Source organism: Onychostoma macrolepis, chromosome 23, assembly GCF_012432095.1.
Source record: "Onychostoma macrolepis isolate SWU-2019 chromosome 23, ASM1243209v1, whole genome shotgun sequence".
In the NCBI taxonomy this organism is placed as follows: Eukaryota; Metazoa; Chordata; class Actinopteri; order Cypriniformes; family Cyprinidae; genus Onychostoma; species Onychostoma macrolepis.
Window position 1 is genome coordinate 26,343,841 of NC_081177.1, and position 22,221 is coordinate 26,366,061.

The 22,221-nt window shown below is 38.6% G+C and overlaps 1 protein-coding gene across 3 annotated transcripts in view; it reads right to left on the reverse strand.

Annotated features, from left to right (window-relative positions):
* Positions 1 to 1,048: 1,048 nt before the first annotated feature.
* LOC131532473 (pleckstrin homology domain-containing family G member 1) overlaps positions 1,049 to 22,221 on the reverse strand; it is a 45,139-nt gene continuing 23,966 nt past the window's right edge. For all 3 annotated transcript variants that reach the window (XM_058764153.1, XM_058764151.1, XM_058764150.1), the window contains exons 3-18: positions 21,461 to 21,561; positions 20,411 to 20,480; positions 16,611 to 16,657; positions 12,455 to 12,605; positions 12,169 to 12,300; positions 11,280 to 11,462; positions 8,727 to 8,822; positions 7,885 to 7,971; positions 7,192 to 7,225; positions 6,996 to 7,082; positions 6,859 to 6,897; positions 6,722 to 6,744; positions 6,451 to 6,621; positions 5,982 to 6,101; positions 4,001 to 5,861; positions 1,049 to 3,882 (exon numbers count right to left, since the gene is read on the reverse strand). In XM_058764153.1, coding sequence (XP_058620136.1) covers positions 2,885 to 3,882; positions 4,001 to 5,861; positions 5,982 to 6,101; positions 6,451 to 6,621; positions 6,722 to 6,744; positions 6,859 to 6,897; positions 6,996 to 7,082; positions 7,192 to 7,225; positions 7,885 to 7,971; positions 8,727 to 8,822; positions 11,280 to 11,462; positions 12,169 to 12,300; positions 12,455 to 12,605; positions 16,611 to 16,657; positions 20,411 to 20,480; positions 21,461 to 21,561 — 4,200 coding nt within the window. In that variant the 3' untranslated portion in view covers positions 1,049 to 2,884. The remainder of the gene's footprint in view (positions 3,883 to 4,000; positions 5,862 to 5,981; positions 6,102 to 6,450; positions 6,622 to 6,721; positions 6,745 to 6,858; positions 6,898 to 6,995; positions 7,083 to 7,191; positions 7,226 to 7,884; positions 7,972 to 8,726; positions 8,823 to 11,279; positions 11,463 to 12,168; positions 12,301 to 12,454; positions 12,606 to 16,610; positions 16,658 to 20,410; positions 20,481 to 21,460; positions 21,562 to 22,221) is intronic.

Consider the following 22,221-nt stretch of genomic DNA (forward strand, 5'->3'; position numbering starts at 1 on the left):
CTATTTTCATTTTTATTTCTCTATATACACTTTGGGCGGCTGCGGTACATTATAAAAGTAGCCCAAAAAAACGCAACCCACAGCTCTGTAATTTTTCCCGCGACTGTATTTTCAAAATAGCCCACTTGTGCCGTTACCCTGGCAACACTGGTTCGCTGTACCCTCATCAGACAATGATAGATAACCTTCCGCACTGCGATGACGGGAAGAAGTTGGGGTCAAACCTTATTAAACGATTAATTTGCGTTAAAAACATATTAACGTGTTAACATTTTTAGATTAATAGCATGCGTTAACGTGTTAACGTTGACACCCCTAATATATACAATATATATATATATATATTAGTTCTGAATAAACTTTTCTTTTGGAATCTTGATTTTCGAGGCCCTTCAGTCATATTCAGATATCTTTAATATTTCTTGAGTTACAGGCATGCAAACTTTGGAAAAAGAATATTTATGGCACGCAGACAGGTAAATTATATGCAATTGTATTGATAGAGGGTAACAAAATTCACTTCTAGTTTTAACATTATTTGCTCTACAGACCCTTCTCTTAAAAAAATAATAATAATAAAATCATCTGTATGCAAAGTGACCCACATTTGATTTTTGACCACAGAAAAGGTGTACAATTTAACAATTTACTCTAGGAACCATTTTTAGATCCCAATATCTCTGGAACCAAACCATATAGGGCCTTAAAAATAAAGATGCCAAAAGGAAAGTTTGTTAAGACCCAAAATATAAAAGATATATTTAATACTTCTTGAGCTACAGGCATGCAAACCATTTTGACCCCCCCTCTACAAAATAGTGGATTACTCTAAATATACGTGTGTGACATTTAATGTTTTGGCTTACATCACTATACATGGTTTTTATCTTTCTTCAGAAAAAATATTGACAAAATCACAAATTTGAGGCGGAGACCGGTCGACACGGAATGACCCAAAGGTTCATTTGCTTGGTAAAAAAACGACTGAAGAAAAAATTATATAAACAAACACTTAACTTTGTGATGGCAAAACTAAAGGCAAAATCAGTTTTGTTTTAATTGAATGTTTATTTGTTGCCTACATTACATCTTTGACCAGTTACAACTAGGCAGTTATAAAAAAAAAATGGCAAAACCTTAAATTAAGATCACGAAAATAGGTGAATGGCAACATTCATGAAAATGTACATCTTTACAAATAGAATGTTTAAAAGGAGGGAAAGTGCAAAAGTAACGATTCCAATGGATAACAGTCCCCACCAGTGAAACAGAAAACAAAATGTACAACTAAATAAAAATGAAAGAAAAACTATATAAACATACTTCATTCAAAGCTTCCATCAGATTATTTACAATGGTACTTAATAGATCATGATTTTAGGAGATTTCTTCTTTCGTTGTAACATTTTGATAAGGTAACGTCTTTGAACAATGCGCAGAAAAGCAGAGACACTGCAATATTCACAGCACATTTGAAACTTTTTCATACCAGATGAACCACCATTCAAAATGGTGGTGGTGCGGGGAGGGGTAAACAACATTTTCCCAGAAGTAAATAAATAAGAACAATAAACAGAAATGTGCTGTGAAAATCACTAATAAAAATAGCTAAATCTTTGGGATGACAGACAGTGTGTGAGCCAACCAGTGTGTAGTTTGAAGGCAGAGACAGGGTGGGGACAGCCAATGCTGAATATTTTAAACACTAAACAATTAAATGATCCGACAACACAGTATTAAATTCAAATTTACATCCAATTACAGTACATTTGTGACACCTCAAACTCCTTAATCTCCATCATGGTCCCTGAACAAATCAGATTAACCTAAAATTAACACGCTATAAATTATATCGTCCTGTCATTTTTGCCAATTACATTTACAAGTGGTGTTCCTGAAATGATGCTATAGCAAAAATTAAATCTAAAAGCAGTATAGTAATTTTATGCCATAATTACTGACAATACGCTTATGTCTGAGGCATGGTTGATTGTATCTAGGATTTTAGCAAAACGAGATCACATTTTTAAATATACTTATTACTTTCCAGACTGATAAATCTATATCTATACCTAATGTACAGCATAGTAAAATATATATGGATTCTATGTATTCCTGGACTCTCAAAAATGTGGCATGCAAATATTACAAATTACACACTGAATGGTCACTGGCTGATGTTAGCATAGTTTCCTGTAGATGCAGCCACCTACATGACCAAATTTACTAACTTCTACACAATTAAAAAACAAACATTTAATTATTGGCTTAAGGAACTGTTGTTTACGCTGAAATTACGGCAGATCATTTAATTAACATCACCATTCATGTGCACCTTATGTGGCTTATCTTAAAGCTTGTATGGCAACATTTATATACATGTACTAGAATATTATAACCAGTAGTTTGAGAATATTGTAACAGGTTTAGAGAGAAATAAGTTTAACTTGTGCCTGCCATTCAAGCCCATGTAGCCAATGTGTTTCTTTGAATTTTCTTTCTTTTCTTAAATCATGATCTGACATGTAGATGACTTTTCATGTTATATAATTATTGGCTCTTCATATTAAGAAAAAGAGAGATAAGATAAATCATTTGAAAGATGTGTACAGTGTTCTGCTTGGATATATAACTACCGTGTTTAACTCAATTCAAGTGTAGAGATGAGCAGAGTAATGCTGAATCCATCATTTACAAATCGTATGCTGTTGAGTGCATTTAGCTCTGTAAAGTACAATGAATTAGAGTTAAAATGTACTGTAGTATGTCTTGTGCTTTGTGTTGTGTCTTTAAGTTGTGTAACATGTTCCATGTGGAAGTTTAAGTTTGTCTCATTTCTTCCTGTGTCCTAAGTATGTGACATGTTGTCCATCTTTCCTGCTTCCTATGCAAAACTGCTCGAGCTGAGACACTGGAACTTTTCCCTCAGTGACTGGACAATAGTGGGCTGATTCGCACCTTGCTGGCTGCAATCCGGATCATTCCACAAGTATCCCTGCAGAGCCATCTCAGGGTCAGTGGAAACCTGCTGTCCTTTTACAAGGGTTTGCATGCTGCCTTGAGGTGGGTTGCAGTAATTTATTGCAGTTCCAGGCAGATTGTGCGGTGGAGCAGTTTCCTGCTTCTGCTCCTCACCCTCATCTTCAGAACGGATCTCTACATAGTCGTCATCATCATCTCCAGTGTCTTTAAAGTTGGCCAGATAATTCTCAGTGGCACTTTGCGCATTCAGTGGCACCTTTTTGTTGAGCACCAGTATTTGCTGCGAGTCCCTCAGTGTGATATCACATGGTGCTGAGAGGTCTGAAGTCCCTTGGACGGGGCAATCTGGAAGGCTGTGCTGCCGCGGCATGTGTGTCCTTGATTCGTTTCCGTTCACCTCCCACACCTGATTACTTGGACCCCTGCCATTCTCTTTTCCGGTCTGGTCTATCAGTGAAGATGAGGACTGGCAGCGATTATAGGGTGACACCTTGGCATTGCGTGGTCCAATTGAAGAGTAAATGTGATCAGAGTCATCTTTAATTGGTGTCACAAAAGCACTCCAACGCTGATTGGGTGGAGTACTTGGAGTAGGAGGGAGGTTCTTCAAAGCAGGAGTAGAACTTGCGGGTGCCAGTCCTATCTGTGGGGTTGAAGTGCATACTGTTTTTTCTGCTGGCCAAGACACAAAATCAGCAAGTTCTCCATTACTGTAAGTGCAGTTCAACCAGTCTGGCTCTTGGCTAGAGCTCTCAGATAAGGAAGGGGAGGATGTAGTGCTGGGGAAAAGCGGATGGGGGCCGGCAATACTGATTGATGACTTCAGAACTGGAGGAGTGGTTGGAGAGCCTTTAAAAACCACCTGTTCATACAGATGAGAGTACTCTGCTATTCTTGCACCTAAGCAGAAGAGAGGAAGACAGAGGCATTCATAAACCAATCATATGTTTAATCTTTATGAATAAAACATTGTAGAACAAAGAAAAAAAAAAACATTTGCCATACAAGTGTGTCTTACCTATTGCACTGCCACCTTGTTTCTTCTCCTCCAGTATGGATGCCAAGTCTTTCTGTTTGCCTAGCCTTAGCTTAGCACAACTGGGTTCATGGTCCATGCTCTTCATCTTCAGTAACTGATTGGCCTTTTTGATCTTCTGACTGTACTGTCTAGCCATGAGGAACACTCTGTTCTTGCCCTTCTCTCCAAGCTCAAGAAACTGGTCCCCAGCTTCCACACCCAGCAGCAGATTAGAGGAGCCTGAGTCCAAGCTACTAAACATGGTCTGAAGCTCTGAGTCCTTTGGTGAAGGGATATCATCATCGTCCATCCTGAAGCTTCCGCTGCTTAATCTTGCAAGTTTTTTGCGGATGCTCTTCACTGTACCAGGTTGAGGCTCAGGGGTAGGAGGGAGTGGAAGGGAAGGTGCTGCAGGAGAAGACGCTTCGTCTTTCTCATCCAGCTTAGTTTCTACAATTTCGGGAATGTTGAGGATAGGGATCTGGAGAGCTGGAGCGGGGTTAGAGGCTGGTGGGTTGGGTGACCCAGATTCAGCACAAACAGGGACTGTTTTTAAGGGTAATTTACATGGAGAATCATTTGATTTTTGTGCAGAATTGGCTTTCTTACTTGGAGATTCTTGTGCTTTGCATTGGGAATCACTAGCTCTTTGTTGCAGCCTGTTCCCTTTACTTGGGGAGTTATGTGTTTTTCGTGGAGAGTCTTGTGCTTTGCGTGGGGTATCATGCACTTTTTTGGGAGAGTCCTGTGTTTTACATGCATTGTCAGTTCCACTTACAGGAAATGCAGCTGGAAGTCTATCTGGCTTCTTTTCATTGTTCCGGATGTAGTTTTCCAAATCTGTCCAGATCTCTTCCACTTGCTCTAATGTGTGATCAGCTGTGGGAAGCTGAGATGTTTCAGTGTCTGAAATTGCAGAAGAGGGAATGTGAGGCTGTTCAACCTCTGTCTTATTTTTAGGACAGAGTTTTTCCTCAGACGCAAACCCTCCTAAACTCTGGCTAGCCATGAGGTCTACTTCATATGTCTGCAAACTCACTGGTTTTCCCTGATCCTTCACAGCTGTAAGAACTGGGGGCTCCTGGAAGACAATGGTATCATAGACATTCTCCTCATCCTCAACAATTTGCAGTTCACATGTCTCAAGCGGCTCCCCGCCTTGACCAGAAGACCTATTGCTCTCACATGAACTCTCGGTTTCAGTTGGAGTTATTATAACTTGTGGTGTTATCCTAGATTTGACCTCTGATACCTCCGAGTCTCCATGGTTAACTTGATCCTTGCGGATAAGCCCCATGGCCTGAAGCTCCTCATAGCTAATGTTGTCATAAACATTCTCGATATCATCAATTGTTAACTGCTCGGCAGAAGATGACCCTGAGATTTCATTGCTTGAAGACTCAGTCTGGTTGGTGGTCTCTTCTTCTTGTAGGGCTCGCTTGGTAGGGCTTTGTCGCTCACTTTGGTTTTCTCCAACACTGTTGGCCCTGCGAAGTACTCTGCTCCTGCTTGTGGGGAGGTCTAGCCGTGATGTTTTAGTTTGTTCAACATGCCAGCTACAGGGTCTTTCTGGATGGTCAGCAGCCTCATGGTCACTCTCGGCATCATGACTGCTCATATCATTCTCCGTTGGCATGAACATCTGATAGATGTCTTCATCATCGTCAATTTGAAAACTCTTTTGACGAGTTGGAAACATAGCCCTGCGGACTCGATGGTCTGTCCATATGTTGCGGAAGGAAGGTTCCTCTCCTGTTCCCAGCATGCGAGAGTAGCGTTCATCTCTGTCTCCTTCTGGAGGTGCGGTAACCCTTAGGATAGGGGGCGTGATTACCTTATTTTGCAGGGATTCTTTAGCAGTCTGAATGAAAAAATGAATAATCACTTTTACCATACATACGATTAGGGCTGCAGGAACCACAAAATAATTATTGGTGTCAACTATGTCCTAGCCACTTTATGTACCACACTATGTCCTTACCTGGAGGTCTGCATGGGTAAGGTTGTGGTTTCTCCACTGGTCAATGCTGTCCACCGACACTTGCTGGTTCAGTCTTTTCCGGCTGCCCTTCCCTGGTACTCTCAGCTTGCCCCCAGAACTCTGATCATTCAAAAGTTGACTCTTTGAATATTATTCATAATCAATGAAAATGAAATATAAACCAGAGCCTTACATTTGAAAATGAGAGAGGTGCGGTTTCTTGCAAAAATTGCAAGCACAAAATTAAGGTGTTGTGAGGGCATTGCTATACAGATTTTCCGGGTGTTTTTTAGATACATCTTTCGTATGCCTATGTTCCCTTGTTCTTTTTTTGGTCTTCAATATGTTAGCACCTCAGATCTTAAAACCTTTACTAACTACGATGCCCTTGTTTTCTGCTAATTTAACAGGCCCCTAAGTAATTATTAATAGGATTAAAATAAAACATCAAATGTCAATTCAGACTCACCAAACCGGTATCGTCCTCATCGTCAGCATCCTGTGGATGTGGCTCGTCGTCAACATCACTGTGGTCACCAGGGTCCAGAGATTCCTGTGATTCGCTGACAAGGCTACGGGATCGGCCAATAGTACCCAAATTGGCAACAGGTGACAGCAGGGTGACTCCCAAACTAGAACGCTGTGAGGAGCAAATATATTTTTTAATTTACTTTTTAAAGATTTTTCATCAGATTTGTATAATGGATTAATGCTTGCATGCTATGGGTGGTGTTCTTTACCTTCGGAATATCTGGACTGGATACTACAGCAACAATAAGGAAGAGAGAAAGAAAAAATGCCACAATGTTTAAAAGATTAATATTATTTTAGCATATTTTTTTTCTCAATTATAATTTTTCATATGAATGCTACTTACTTATATGTTTGGAGTTTTTCAATAACTTCGATAAGGGCTCTGATGAAACGGCAAAACAGAGGGAGAGACAAAAATAATGAGTAAACATGATCAGTGAAAAATTGTTGTTTGTTTGTTGTATTTGCCATGGGTCTCACCTGTCTTCCTGCGTACTCTCCGGGGCGAAGGACCCTCTTTAGTGTTCACTCTCTTGTCATCAGAGTTGTAGTTAAAACTTGGGTGGTCTGAAAAAAAAGTTAAGAATAGTGTCTGAAAAATAGTCTTCGTAAACAAACAGAAAGTGCTAAATATAGTGCTGTGTAGCTTTCAGTTTGAAGTTAAAATAATGCTTACTTGCAGTATCCATCTCCAGAATGGCCTGCTTAGCCTGCAGAGACAGAAATAAAACCTTCCTTAAACACTTCCTTTTAGTATTTATTTGTGTTTACTATGTATAATAATATTTCATGAACTAATTTTAATTTCTACAAATTTTTAATAAAACATATTATTGTATTTTTTGCAGTAATTTATTATTATTATTATTTTATAAAATTAGACATGGTTCATTTTATGAATTAAGCTATTAAAATAAAATGGGGTTATTGTATTAAAGTAATGTGAATTTCGGTGGAAAAAAAAAAATGTCAATGCCAAAAAAGGTGGCTTAATTTATTTTCATGCAAAATAATTTGTCCTTTTTTAAATTGAGGCAAAATATGATTGACAAATTTACACATGATTTACCTTACTGAAGGTAAAGTAAATGCACATAGAAGAAAAACTTAAAGGCACATTAATGAGCCTAGAAATGAGCAAACAAAAAAAAAATGCATTTCTAAATGGCCTCTGGGTGGCACTGTCTTAACTTCTGTAAGTACAGAAATTCCTGCTCCACCTTTTAAATTCTTTTATTCTCTCTGAGTTGAACTACTTTATCATGACACAGTTGAGTGTGAATAGCCAGATTCGGCCACAGCTGCCTAATTACAGAGTACATTGTACAGAAGCAGAGCTAGGACAATGTGCGTATGTGCACGTTCTAACCTTGGCCGGTATTTTGGCAGGATGGTTTTCAAGGATCAGCCGTTTTAGATGCAGGACCCACATTTTCTTGTCCTGTTGAGACTTCGCCTAAAAGTGGATTAGAAACATATCAGCACAATCTGCAAGTTTAAGATCAATTACCAACACACCTTTGAAACTACTGTGACCGAGACATCCCACTATCAAAGAACATCAACACCAGTCATCAAAATCAAAACAAACACTTTCATCAACTGGGTGAACGTCAGCAGAATCTGTAACTAACACACAGATGTGGTTGACTGGAACTGCTACTCAGCAGTGACGCACTTATACACGGTTCATTTCAGAGACAGTAAAACCCAACATCCTGCTGTGAGAATTCATAATTCAGGCTAAAATACATTTTTGTTACTGTAATGCTGTGAAAAATATCAATAGATGGATAGATTGATGGATAGATGGATGTACTAACCCCTAAGAGGTTATGAAGTCATGGAGTACATATTACTGGACATGTACTAGCTGCTGAGATGACGGTGAGCCGTTCAATAATTAGGAGGCAAGGTGATTTACAAGCGTTCTGCATCATATTTATGACTACTCGGCTGAGGTCCAACACAAAGGTCAGATGTACCAACACTGGCTTTAGGCGCGACTCGTACGTAACATCACTTTTGTGTGCGTATATTCATACATGCTGAAGCCTGTAGGTAAAGGGGTGTGGTTTTACTAGGGTAAAGTTCAAGGCGATTGGCTGTCCGTCAGAAGCCTGGCCTCGGGCTGGACATTCCACTGTGAGTTTAACACAACTTTGGTTACATGCTGTTTGTGTGCGTGTGTGAGAAAGTTTGAAATATTACCTGCACAGTGTGTTGAAGTTTGGGGTTCTTGTAGTGAAACACGCTGAAGCTTAGAGGCTCTTTAGGAATGACTTCTACCAACATTAGGTTACAGCACTGGAAAAATGTAGAGAAACAGAATATAGATTAAAGAGATCACTGTCATTTACAGCATCTCACAGAAGTGAGTACACCCCTCACATTTTTATAAATATTTTATTATATCTTTTCATGTGACAACACTGAAGAAATGACACTTTGCTACAATGTAAAGTAGTGAGTGTACAGCTTGTATAACAGTGTAAATTTGTTGTCCCCTCAAAATAACTCAACACACAGCCATTAATGTCTAAACCGCTGACCACAAAAGTGAGTACACCCCTAAGTGAAAATGTCCAAATTGGGCCCAATTAGCCATTTTCTCTTCCCAGTGTCATGTGATTCGTTAGTGTTACAAGGTCTCAGGTGTGAATGGGGAGCAGGTGAGTTAAATTTGGTGTTATCGCTCTCACTCTCTCATACTGGTCACTGGAAGTTCAACATGGCACCTCATGGCAAAGAACTCTCTGAGGATCTGAAAAAAAGAATTGTTGCTCTACATAAAGATGGCATAGGCTATAAGAAGATTGCCAAGACCCTGAAACTGAGCTGCAGCACCATACAGCGGTTTAACAGGACAGGTTCCACTCAGAACAGGCCTCGCCTCAAAGAAGTTGAGTGCACGTGCTCAGCGTCATATCCAGAGGTTGTGTTCGGGAAATAGACGTATGAGTGCTGCCAGCATTGCTGCAGAGGTTGAAGGGGTGGGTGCCTGTCAGTGCTCAGACCATACGCCGCACACTGCATCAAATTGGTCTGCATGGCTGTCGTCCCAGAAGGAAGCCTCTTCTAAAGATGATGCACAAGAAAGCCCGCAAACAGTTTGCTGAAGACAAGCAGACTAAGGACATGGATTACTGGAACCATGTGCTGTGGTCTGATGAGACCAAGATAAACTTATTTGGTTCAGATGGTGTCAAGTGTGTGTGGCGGCAACCAGGTGAGGAGTACAAAGTCACGTGTGTCTTGCCTACAGTCAAGCATGGTGGTGCGAGTGTCATGGTCTGGGGCTGCATGAGTGTTGCCGGCACTGGGGAGCTACAGTTCATTGAGAGAACCATGAATGCCAACATGTACTGTGACATACTGAAGCAGAGCATGATCCCCTCCCTTCGGAGACTGGGCCGCAGGGCATTATTCCAACATGATAACGACCCCAAACACACCTCCAAGACAACCACTGCCTTGCTAAAGAAGCTGAGGGTAAAGGTGATGAACTGGCCAAGCATGAGCATCTGTGGGGGATCCTCAAACGGAAGGTGGAGGAGCGCAAGGTCTCTAATATCCACCAGCTCCGTGATGTCGTCATGGAGGAGTGGAAGAGGACTCCAGTGGCAACCTGTGAAGCTCTGGTGAACTCCATGCCCAAGAGGGTTAAGGCAGTGCTGGAAAATAATGGTGGCCACACAAAATATTGACACTTTGGGTCCAATTTGGACATTTTCACTTAGGGGTGTACTCACTTTTGTGTCCAGTGGTTTAGACATTAATGGCTGTGTGTTGTTATTTTGAGGGGACAGCAAATTTACACTGTTACACAAGCTTTACACTCACTACTTTACATTGTAGCAAAGTGTCATTTCTTCAGTGTTGTCACATGAAAAGATATAATAAAATATTTACAAAAATGTGAGGGGTGTACTCACTTCTGTGAGCTAATGTATAGTTCCACACATTTTATTGAACAATAACAAAAATGTATGCACATTTCATTAACACACTGTCAGAAATATGTGTAAAAATAGTACACTTAGTGCTACAACAACTTGTCACCGAGGCAGTACACCTTTACTTGCTTTACCCACAAAGGTTTCATACTAGTACCTTTGAGTAGTAATAGTATACACCCTTAAGATAGTCATATGTGCCCTTATGGTACTATTATGAAGCCTTCAGGGGTAAATAAGGTACAAAGGTTTCCCTTTGAGGGTACAGTTTTTCCAAAAAACATTTTTTTTTTCTTTTCTGAAAGTGTACACTGCTGCAAATATTTAACAAAAACAAGTTATTTTTCGAGCTGGCCAAAACTGGTAAAATAGGTTGTTTTCACAATTGGATGAACTGCTTCCACCTCCCCTGCAAGTCTATTTTCACACTGTACTATTAGGGTTCAAACTACGGTATATTTGCATCTTTTTTGTGAGTACTGTCCAAAGCTGTTTACTACAGTAGCTGCATAATGACTCATTTGTGCCTTTGGATTTTCCACCAAACTTTACACGCACAGACCGTAGCTTGTATTTGCCATGGCTACATCGCAAGAGATGTGAAGAATGCAAGCTGCTCCCCGAATGGCATATTCCAGAGCCAAGCGTCGATGAGAAATGCATTATGACCAGCTGGTGAGGACAAGGGTGACTTGGTAGACCACTTTGGAAAAGTTTAACTACCAGCAAAAATAAAGCTACCATGTCCAAAACACCAGCTTGACCTGATTGTCCAGAATGGGAAACTAGTAGGTATATGGACTCTCACCAGGATATGGGCTTTGTAGGTGTAAGTCTCCTCGCGTTTCTTGGTGATCAGCAGAATTTTGTCGAACAGGAAGAGTGTTCTTTCATTTTTTGCTCTCTGGATACGGAATGTTCCCTCAAGAACCAGCTCACCATAGCCAATCAGATCAGGCCCCTTCCAGTTAGTCAGCAAACTCTGAATCTCCTGAAAGAGAGAAGGTGAGAGCAGAAGAGGAGTGTCACTCTTCACGTACATCAATTAACTTAGCCGAAGGGCAAGTTGGGAATGACGTTTATGTCTGATGAGTCTCAAACATAATGTTCTGCTATCTGTTACCACACACCATCCATAAAAAAGCATGCACCCTGTAGCCAAAATCAAATTAAAGTAGTTGATAGTGGATTTTACTTGGTCCAGAATGGTCATTTCCTTTCAAGGACCAATTCTCAATGTTTGATCGAATGAACTACTTGCTGGTGGCCTTGTGTGGTGCTGACATAGTAGACCAGGAGTGTCCAATCATGCTCCAGTAGGGCCCTTTTTTTTCCAGAGTTTAGTTTCAACTTGCTCCAACACATTTACCTGTAGACCCTGATTAACTTGTTTAGGTGTTTAACTCAACAGGAACATTGTAAAAAGGAAGAGAACACCCCTGTTGTAGACCATCTACAGCACCTTGTGCCAGCAAAAAAAAACAGCTACTATTTTCTAAACAACTGTATGACTCCCCTTTTTCTAAGCCTAAATATATGGTAGAAGCTATTGGCAAATCTATGATTTACTTAGCCTTATAATTCTTTGGGGAACGTAGCCCAGGTCAGTTTACCCTCATGTATTCTTGTGAAGTAACTGATATAGTCTATATGGTGCATAGTGTGTATATGAGTGTGTGTGTGTAGGGTACACAAACCTGCAGTCTAACTGCATGCTCGTGTTTTCTCTTCATGTCATTGATGTGCCAGGCAACCCTCTGCATGGTGTCGATGGCCTCCTGGATTACATCATACATCTCTGAATCCTTCTCCAGATGAGTGGCGATCTCCTGCAAAACACCAGTACATCTGTGATCTCAGATCAGTGCCACAATCATCTGTGTGTGTGTGTGTGTGTGTCTAGGGCAGTATTTGTGTACAGGTGTACTATGTCTAGGGTCTGTGTGTGTTTAGGAAGGTCATTCTGGGTGTTTGTGTACTTACATGCAGTAGTAGATGATACTTTAGGATCCTCTGGACAGGTTTAAGCAGGTAGGAGCCGAGAGGAAGGGAGTGTTTAAGACTTTCCTGGCGCTCTCGCAGAAACTTTGCAACTGTTTTGTTCCGCATGCACTCTGTTAAGACAGCAACGGATCTGCAGATGCATATAAACATGTGTTATCAATAAAAAAGTTTATTTTATATCCACTCAGACTTTGGCAGATATGAACAACATAAACATGTCAGTTACATATTATTGATTTGGCGTCTCTCTATGATTAATTTGTTCAGGTTAGAACCAAAATTATATACAACGGCCAAAAAAGTACTTAAGTGCACTTAAAAATATCTGAATCTCATTACATCAGATACAAAATATCAAAGCAAATGTCATCTGCATGTTCTTAAAAATAGCTTCACTTTTGTTCATTGTTACTGAGCAGCTTTTAATCAGCTGGTGTTTTGGTGATTTTTAGTGGATGTATGAAGTCAGTTCATGAAGTGTTGATAAAAAATTATATATATATATATATATATATATATATGTGTGTGTGTGTGTGTGCGTATATATTTTCCATCTTAGATCTGTATCTTAGTATATCACCTTGCATGATTCATTTCAATACTCTCCTCATCTCATAATTTTTTGTCTGAAAGGAAACTACTACAAATGCATAGGCAATAAGGCCACAAAAATAATGTTCATCGCTATTTTTCACTATGTGTCTTTAGTAAATCCTAACAGTAGTTTTGTTTTTGTTTTTGTTTTTTAATACCAAAAGAGGGTATGCACTGATACAAGCTGTTATTAAATCTGGCCCTTTGTTTGTTACTTTATCTAATGCAATGACTTTCAAACATTTTAAGCTATAGCTTAAATAGATAGTTCGGTAACACTTGAGTTTAGGGACCAATTCTCACTATTAACTAATTGCTTATTAACATGCCTATTATTAACATATTGGCTGTTTATTAGTACTTACTTACTTATTCAGTACTTGTTTATTAGCACATATTCTGCATGACCATATCCTACATCCCTAATCCTACCCATTACCTAAACTTTACAACTAACTTACTAACTATTAATAAACAGCAAATTTGGAGTTTATTGAGGCAAAAGTCATAGTTAATGGTTTGTTATTGGACCTAAAAATAAAGTGTGACCAATAGTTCATCCAAACATTTTAAATTACTCACTTTGGAACTCACATGTTATTTTGTTTTCCATGGAAGAAAAATAACATTATACAGGTTTGGAACAACATGTGGGTGAGTAATTGATGACAGAATGTTCGTTTTTTGGGTGATCAAGTGTCCAAACATTTTTTGGGCTAATGTACAGTACATTACTGCATAGATAAACAAACAAACACACACACACAGACTTGCACACACACAACAAATATGTATATGCACGGTTGAGAGAGTAAGGTCGGGCCCTTCTGTTAAAACACCGATTTTACAGTTTATTGGATCTGCTGCCATGCCTCACAAAGCACTGGGACAGATAAACGTGTGTGTGCGCGCATTCCTGCGTTCTGCGCACAGACTTCACATTGTCCCGATGGGAAATATGACCCGAGTATCACTGAGATACAGCTATTGCTTTCAGGAGTGTTACTGTATGTGTGTGAGAGCGTGCCATATGACCTTGGTTAGGGTCAACAGCTGTGTGAGGGTGTGAGGGTCTCTGTGGCCCAGACAAGAATCCATTCGTTCTCACACCATTCAGCATCTGATGAAACTACTACTGAGTCATGTCACTTTTAATTTCTCCTTGCATCAGAAGTAGGACTCATGACAGCACGTGCTGCACCAGTGTGTGTGTTTGATTAAAAAAAAAGAAAAGAAACCATGGGTGCGGGTGGCATTTTGCAAGGGAAAGGTGTTGTATGTCAAAGCTTTTGTTGAACTCCAGGCTTATGAATAGATTTAAATTCTCTGTATGTGTACATGCACCCAAAGGCAAATATATTTGACACACATTCACATTTATCTCCGCTAACCTTTATTCAAGACCTCAACACTGTTCAGTCACTAAAACACTAACTTAATATTTATTTTCATCTCTGATTGTCACCTATACATGCAATTAAAACAAATGTCTGTGAAGTTGACCCAATGCAGTTTGCTAACCAAGCAAAGCTAAGCTATTTCAAAGGAACTATTAACACTGAACAGCATCAGCATATTTATACTAGTATGGATAAAACACTAATGCTGCATCCCAATGCGCCTACGTATACTACGCCCTTAAAGAATGTACTCTTTTGGTGAAGAAAAAGTACACACTTTTGAGTGTGTAGTAGAAGAGTAAACAAGCTTTGGGACATACTATCACGTCACACAACTGCTGTTTAACGGACCGCTCTGTCGCACCTGTTACACACACCCTGTCACTGTAACCTGGTCTGTCAATCATCTTGTCACTGTTAACATCCTCCACATTTCATTTCATTTAACTTCCAACCATATTGGAGAGAAAAGAAGTAGCTCGTTGATCTGTCAGTCATCTTTCATGCCGAGAACTCTGCTCATATTTTCTGCATAATGATGCATTTCAATGACTGAATCCTTCGCCAAAGTGCAATGGGTTGTGGCGATTTTAGCCATTAGAGTGTGCACGGATCCACACTCTAAATGCTCTGCATTTAACCCATCCAAGTGCACACACACACACATACCATGAACACACTCACGGAGCAGTGGGCAGCCATATTGCTGCGGCGCCCGGGGAGCAGTTGGGGGTCCAGTGCCTTGCTCAAGGGTCTCACCTCAGTTGTGGTATTGAAGGTGGAAGAGGGTGCTGGTTATTCACTCCCCCCACCTACAATCCCTGCTGGACCCGAGACTCAAACCCAGGACCTTCCGGTTAAAAGTCCGGCTCTCTAACCATTAGGCCACTGTTCACTGTATTAAGCCCCAGTAATGATAAACATGAATTCAGATAAACTAGTCCGGTGCAACTCCTAACTGGAAGTTGTGCGGCAGGCTTGGGGTTCGTACTGACACCTGCTGCCATGGATGCAAAGCTATCTTTTATGTTAACTTACCAATACCTTTGTATTCTATTAACAAGCATATTTGTTATCCATTACTAACTGTATGATTCATTGTTAATGAAATTAGTCACGCTGTTTGCTTAAAATGTTGGCACTTTGTTGCACGTTCGTCATTCAAACCATGTTAATTAAACAATAGAGTTGTCGGTAATGATGTCACAAAGCTGGTGGAGTAATAATGTCTTCTAATTAAATGATTTGAGATCAAATGAATGAATCATTGCTGTAAATACCAAACATGGCATCTGATGACTACTTTGCTATTTTTGTTCTCTGTTGTTTCGCTTTATTTTCTTTATTTGTTTGATTCAATTGCAGGTTCCCTCTTACTTCATACCCCAGGGTTCACATACTCACATGCACACTCTTCAAAAACATGCTCTTGATAATCTAAAAGATGCAGAATAAAGCTTTTATCTATATGGACTGAAAGATATAGATTGTACTGCATGGTAGCTTATTTTTGAGCTAATTAAGTTCATGATAAACTAATATCAAGAAACTTGTGTTTAATCACACGTCGAGAGCTGTAGTTCCGGCCATACAAATTTGCAAAGCTGTTTGCAAATGTTTGTTGGAAGTATGGTTTTGGGAAACACCGAATCATTAAACTATGATGGTAATGACAGACCTCGAAACCCTTAGTCGGTTAAAAATGCTTTTGGAAAACACACCCCTGGTCAAGAGATCTCAACATGTTGGCCATTGTGAAAAAGTTTGTTCTATTCATTTCTTTAGGGGGAAGATGTTCTTAAAGTGCAAAAGGTTACTTGGTGCATTTTTACATGTAATAAACAAAGAGGCAGACTGTATATGTGATAGAGAGAGAGTCAGACAGGGGGTTTCCCTCAGGGGGGAATATATAGGAACAGACTCCCAGACTCCAATGGTGTTATACACATGCACACACACACAACATATAATATGAGCACACACACTCTCACAAGTCTCGCATTCCACACACACACACAACAGGCATCTGAGACGGCCTTCGCTCGTGAAGTCTTATAAAGCTCTATATTGAGAGACAGATGGTGACATGCAAACCACAGGAAGTCAAACTGCCACCACAAACCACAGGAAGTATTTCTTACCTTGGATAATTTGTGCAGTACTGCGTGTAGATGTGGAAGTCTTCACTCTGAAAAACAATGAGGAAATTAGGGTCAGTTACTCGAAGTAAGACTTGTGTTTCTGTGGAAAATAACTAGATTAACATATTAAATGATATCATAATGAAAAGTAATGCAGGAAGGTTTGTGTGAGGGTAAATAACACCTGATACATGCCTAATTTTAAGACTTCATTCATCCAAAAAAAAAAAAAAAAACATCTACTCACCCTCATGTTGTTATAAACCTATAAGATACATATGTGACCCTGGAGCACAAAACCAGTCTTTAAGTCGCTGGGGTATATTTGTAGCAATAGCCAAAATTATTGATTTTTCTTTTATGCCAAAAATTTTGGAGAATTGATCCTTATGATTGGTTTTGTGATCCAGGGTCACATACTGTACATAGAACAGGTCAAATATGATAAACAGAAGTTCTTCATACACAAGAACCAATGAGGCTTATTGTTGCATGTCGATGCAAGATCCAATGAACGTGGATCTTGTGTACCAAGCAAGTACAGTTGAGCTTTTATTTACCATATTTGATGTGCTCTAATATGCACACTGATCAATATTTATATGTGATAAAAGTCTTAAATAAATCTGTTCATCATATAAAGTGATTTATAAACGAGTTGAGTTGAGTATGGTTGAGTTTTTGGACTTTCAGTGAAGGGAAATATATGAAAGTGCACATAAAACAAAACAAACCAAACAAAATTAAGTTCTATAACTGATTAATACAATTTTATACTTTTAAGTTTCAGTAGAAATTACATTACATTATATTTTAATTTACCGTAAATGCTTGGCAGTATTTGGAAACACAATTTATATGTCTAAAGACAATAGAAGTAATTAGGAAATTACATATATACCTTAGTAGGTTAAAAAAAGCTAATTGGATTTAATACAAATTTAAACTACATTAAATTTTAATTTATTTGCAATTAACATTCAATTACTGTCAAACATTACATTCAGTTTGTGTATTTTTTTAAGTATTTTTTATTCCTGTAATTACTGATTTTGAATGTATGCTAAAGTTTACACATTTAGATAGCTAGGTCAGTGTGTGTATATGGCTGTTTTGGCACATAAAGCATCAGACTTGCTCTGAAAGGTCACATCAGGATGGTGCATTACAGCCTCTCTCACACACACACACACACACGCACAGCGGTTGCAGTGACTGTAATAAGAGTCCTGATGTTGTGTTTACAGTAATGGTAGATGTGAGTGTGCTCTGATTAAATCTCTCTCCTCTCCTCCTTCATCTGGAGTCTTTTGCTCTCTCATTCCGCCTATATGAACATCAAAGCACTTGGAAAAGTACAGAGAGTCTGTGTATCAAAGAGCCATTTATCCTCTTCCTCTAATACCCCTCTCTGCCACCCCCGCCGGCTTTCACATCTGCCCTCTCTCTCTTCATAAACACACAACACACACACACACACACACACACACATACATACAGGTAGCTTTATTAATGAAGGTGTCCTTGCATAAATGCTGTGACCCAAACGCACACACAAACACACTGAGTCGTAGGTTCTCCATGGGAAAACGTATAAATTAAAGAGCAGCATACTCTCCTGTTTTTAAAAGTCCGGAACCACAACCAGATGTGTGCTTACTGTTTGATTATGCTGAAGTTGTCTTGAATAGATGTGAAGATGTGAGCAGTTTTCACATGTTCTCCAATTTTAAAATGAATGGACACTTTTGTGTCAGAACTGTTATATAATGCATCCTGGTGCAAATAAAACACTGTATTAACCAATTAGCATCCAGGACTATTTGTTGTATAAGTTGTGTTAGTGCTGTGTGATATCCTTCTGTCTGAACTGAAGAGCTGCAAACAGCAGGTGGAGGATTGTTATGATCTCAGAGAAATAGACTGAGTCAGCGTTTGTCCTTAACAGAGAGAAAGAGAAAGACAGTGTTCTCTGGAAGCTTTGATAGGAATCAGATGTAATAAAACTCCTCACTCTTACTGGAATCCTGAAGCTCCTTTGTGATATCAGTACCACAGAACAGGCTGAGTAATGCCACACACACACACACATGGTTCTGGGAGTGTTTGCTAACGATGACTAACCTTTACTGACCGATACACTGTAAAAAGTGGGAACAAGCTATTTGTATCTGATTTAACAATTTTTTTTCCTAAATTAATGCATTTACATGTAGATGGATTCAGCGACATTAAATAATATTTACTTGAATAAAACCAGTTCATTTAGATGTTACCATTTTTAGTTTACAGTTTATTGCTGTAAACTGGATATTGTTAACAAAATATTGAAAATAGTTTTTGGTAACTGAAATAAATATATTGGCTTGGCAAGTAACTAAAAAGTTTAAATCGAAGTACTAAAATTACTAAAACTAAAACTGAAATAAAAAAAATTAAAAAGCTAAATGGAAAAAAAATCACAAATGCACATAACAAAATTACCAAAACTTAAACTAAAATTGAAATCAAAACTGAAAATATGAAAATAAAAGCTAATTAAAAATATTAATACATACTATAAGTATTTAAATAATGCTAAAATAACAATAACATTCGTATTATTGATGAGACACTTGAGATGATTTGCTTTGTTTTATTTATCACTTGTAAGTCGCCTTAGAAAAAAAAAAATGCATCATCTCTTGGAAAAAAAAAAAAAAAAAAATGTGGCACAATTCCTGGAGAAAATGTCCCTGTAATAAATGAATTCATGTTTGTGTTGTTTTGTTTTGTTTTGTTGTTGTTATATATACACATTCTAGGTTTGGTTAATTATCTATTATTCTTAGATGTATTATTTATTTAAACTCATTGGAATAAGGCCCTTGAAAATCAAGCACAGGTGGCAAATATTGAAATATTAAAAATATCAACATCAGACACTACAGACAGTTGCAGACTAACCCAAATCCAATTCATTTACTTAATGAATAGTTCAATTAAAATAATTAATTCCCCTTTACCTTAGTGGACAGATTTGGATATTCTTGGGACACTTTTGTCCAATGTATACATACACAGATTAGATTCCCCTTATAAACTCTGCTGTTGTTAATGAATATCATGTTTTAATGTTCTAATTTCGAGTTTGTCAGCAAATAATCAATAACACACACTGAACAGAAAGTGTGTGTCTGAATGTAAGTATGTGTGAGAGTGTAAATGAGAGCTGGACAAAAGAAGAAGCCAGTAAAGCAAAGCCTCCGAGGAAACCACCACTTAACTGTAGCACCTCTCCGTGTAATATCTCTCTGTTGTTTTCTCAAATAGACATAAACATAAATCCTCATAACCATATACGCAGACCTCTGAAGGCGTTTCACGCTCAGGGCTGGGCTGGATGTGTGGGTTTTAGGCTTTATATGAGATCTTGTAAGCCACAGTCATTTGCACTGTGTAAATTGTCAGCCCCCTGCTAACAGCACATTAGCACAACAATAACCCGAACAAAACAAAGCAATTATCACACAACACCACAGGACAGAAAACCACACAAACCAGCTGCATTCCAGCAGCTGTTAATTAGAGCTATAAAACAGCTATAACACTAACACTATAAGTATGGCATAATAGTGCTGATTGTTTACGTGTGCGACCATGTGATAGCAGATTTAATAATTTCTCCATTTTAGCTTCATGGATGAAAGAAAGTCTAAAATCTGGTTTGTAATAACTTGAGCTTGAGTAAATGGTCATCAAAATGTCATATTTGTGTGAGGTTTGTTTTTTTGAAAAAAGAAAAGACAAAAGAGTTTTACCTTGGCTACGAAACACTTTGCAATGGCAACTGGGTTGGCGTTACACTTCTCCAGGTCATGAAGCAGATCACTAAAACACACATAAACACACAGAATGATTATATATCAATCCTCACATCCATTAAAGGGCTGAGCCGTTATGAAACTATTCAACTTGTCCTCCGGTTATGTGCTGTATTGTAGGCCGTGTACTGTAAGGAAAGACCCACTTCCATGAATTGAACAGCATTATGAATGCATGTGTGGTCACTTCAGCGTTGCAGTCATGTGAAGTCACTCTCTCTGTGTGTGTGTGTGTGTGTGAGTGTGTGTGTGTGTGTGTGGTCCGAAGTGAGAGAAACTGAGGAAAGAGATATGGCAAACAGCAGACAACCTAAAACAGAAGATCTTCCCTCATCGGGTCTTTAAGTAAACTTTATCGGTCTTTTTTTTCTGTAAATGGTCAGTGAAGGTGTTTTAAAAATATTCAATAGCCAATCTCAGAAGGTCAGACTAAATGTTATATAAATTAAATGTAAATTAAAGCAAAAACTACACCAAATTCAATAATCTATCTTAATCTGTCAGCTATTTTGGGATTCAATTTTGGCTTGTATATACTGATGAAATTACATTTCCCATAATTTCCAAAAGAGAGAGAGAGAGAGAGAGAGAGAGAGAGAGCAAGAAAGGAAAACTTAGGGCTGAATGGTTGATGGATGCATTTAACACATCAATATTTGACAAACTAAAAAAACGAGAGAATGGAAATAGATTATTTGCTGTATTGATGTCACAACATTAATATATTTATATATATATATTTATATTTATTTATTTATTTTATTTTTTAAATAAATAGCAGAATATTATGGTAATTACCAATAACAGTTTATAATATACTATGTAATTGTTTATCCAATAGTTGTACCCCTTAAAAAAAAAAAAAAATATATATATATATATATATATATATATATATATCATAGAAATCAACAAACATCCATTACATTTCTCTCAAGAGATGTTTTTATCACTGAAACAAACAGGGACTGAATTGTGTCTGTGTACCTGTTGAAACGGTAGATCTCACGGATATTTCCAAATAAAGAATTCCTCTCTTCATCTCCCAGCAGCAGAAGAGACTGATTGCTGATGGACTCCAGGTAATCCTGTAGAGAAACAGATGAAAGGATGAATAATCTCATCAGCAGCATCATGTGAGACGGGCCGCACGCCTGCCATCAAACACAGGGGTCCTGTCCTCTGACTGGCTTCATGATGTTCAGGGTTTGCCATATTTGGACAGACAGACCTGCTTCAGTACGGCTTCAACTCTCACACCTGACCTTAACATTTCCACATCGGCAGAGTAGCTACAGTATGTCCGTTATGTAAAGACACTTTGATGCATATGAAGCATCAAAAGAATGGTATTTATTTACCATAACAGGATGCAAATTATACAATTGAACCGTGATATCTGTGATATTCTTGTGATACAAGTATCACTGCAGTTTTGTTTAGTGATAAACACTTCACCTTTAAGTTTCACAATGAGCTTTTCATGCTCTAGTTCTGTAGAAACATACCCATGTTCTGTGGTTTTAAAGAGCACAGAAACTGAAACACTGTAACAGTGCAGAAGCGCAGTGAGCTCTCACATACACAAATATCAGCAAAGCATGTCAGAATCTGTAACTTCTGCTCCGCCCTGCATCTGAATGTCTCTGTCTTCGGTTGACAGATGAGATAAGTGATTCTCTCATTCTGACAGAAATCTTTACCTGAACACCCTCAGGCAGTGTAAAATAACCATTCTGTGGGGAAAA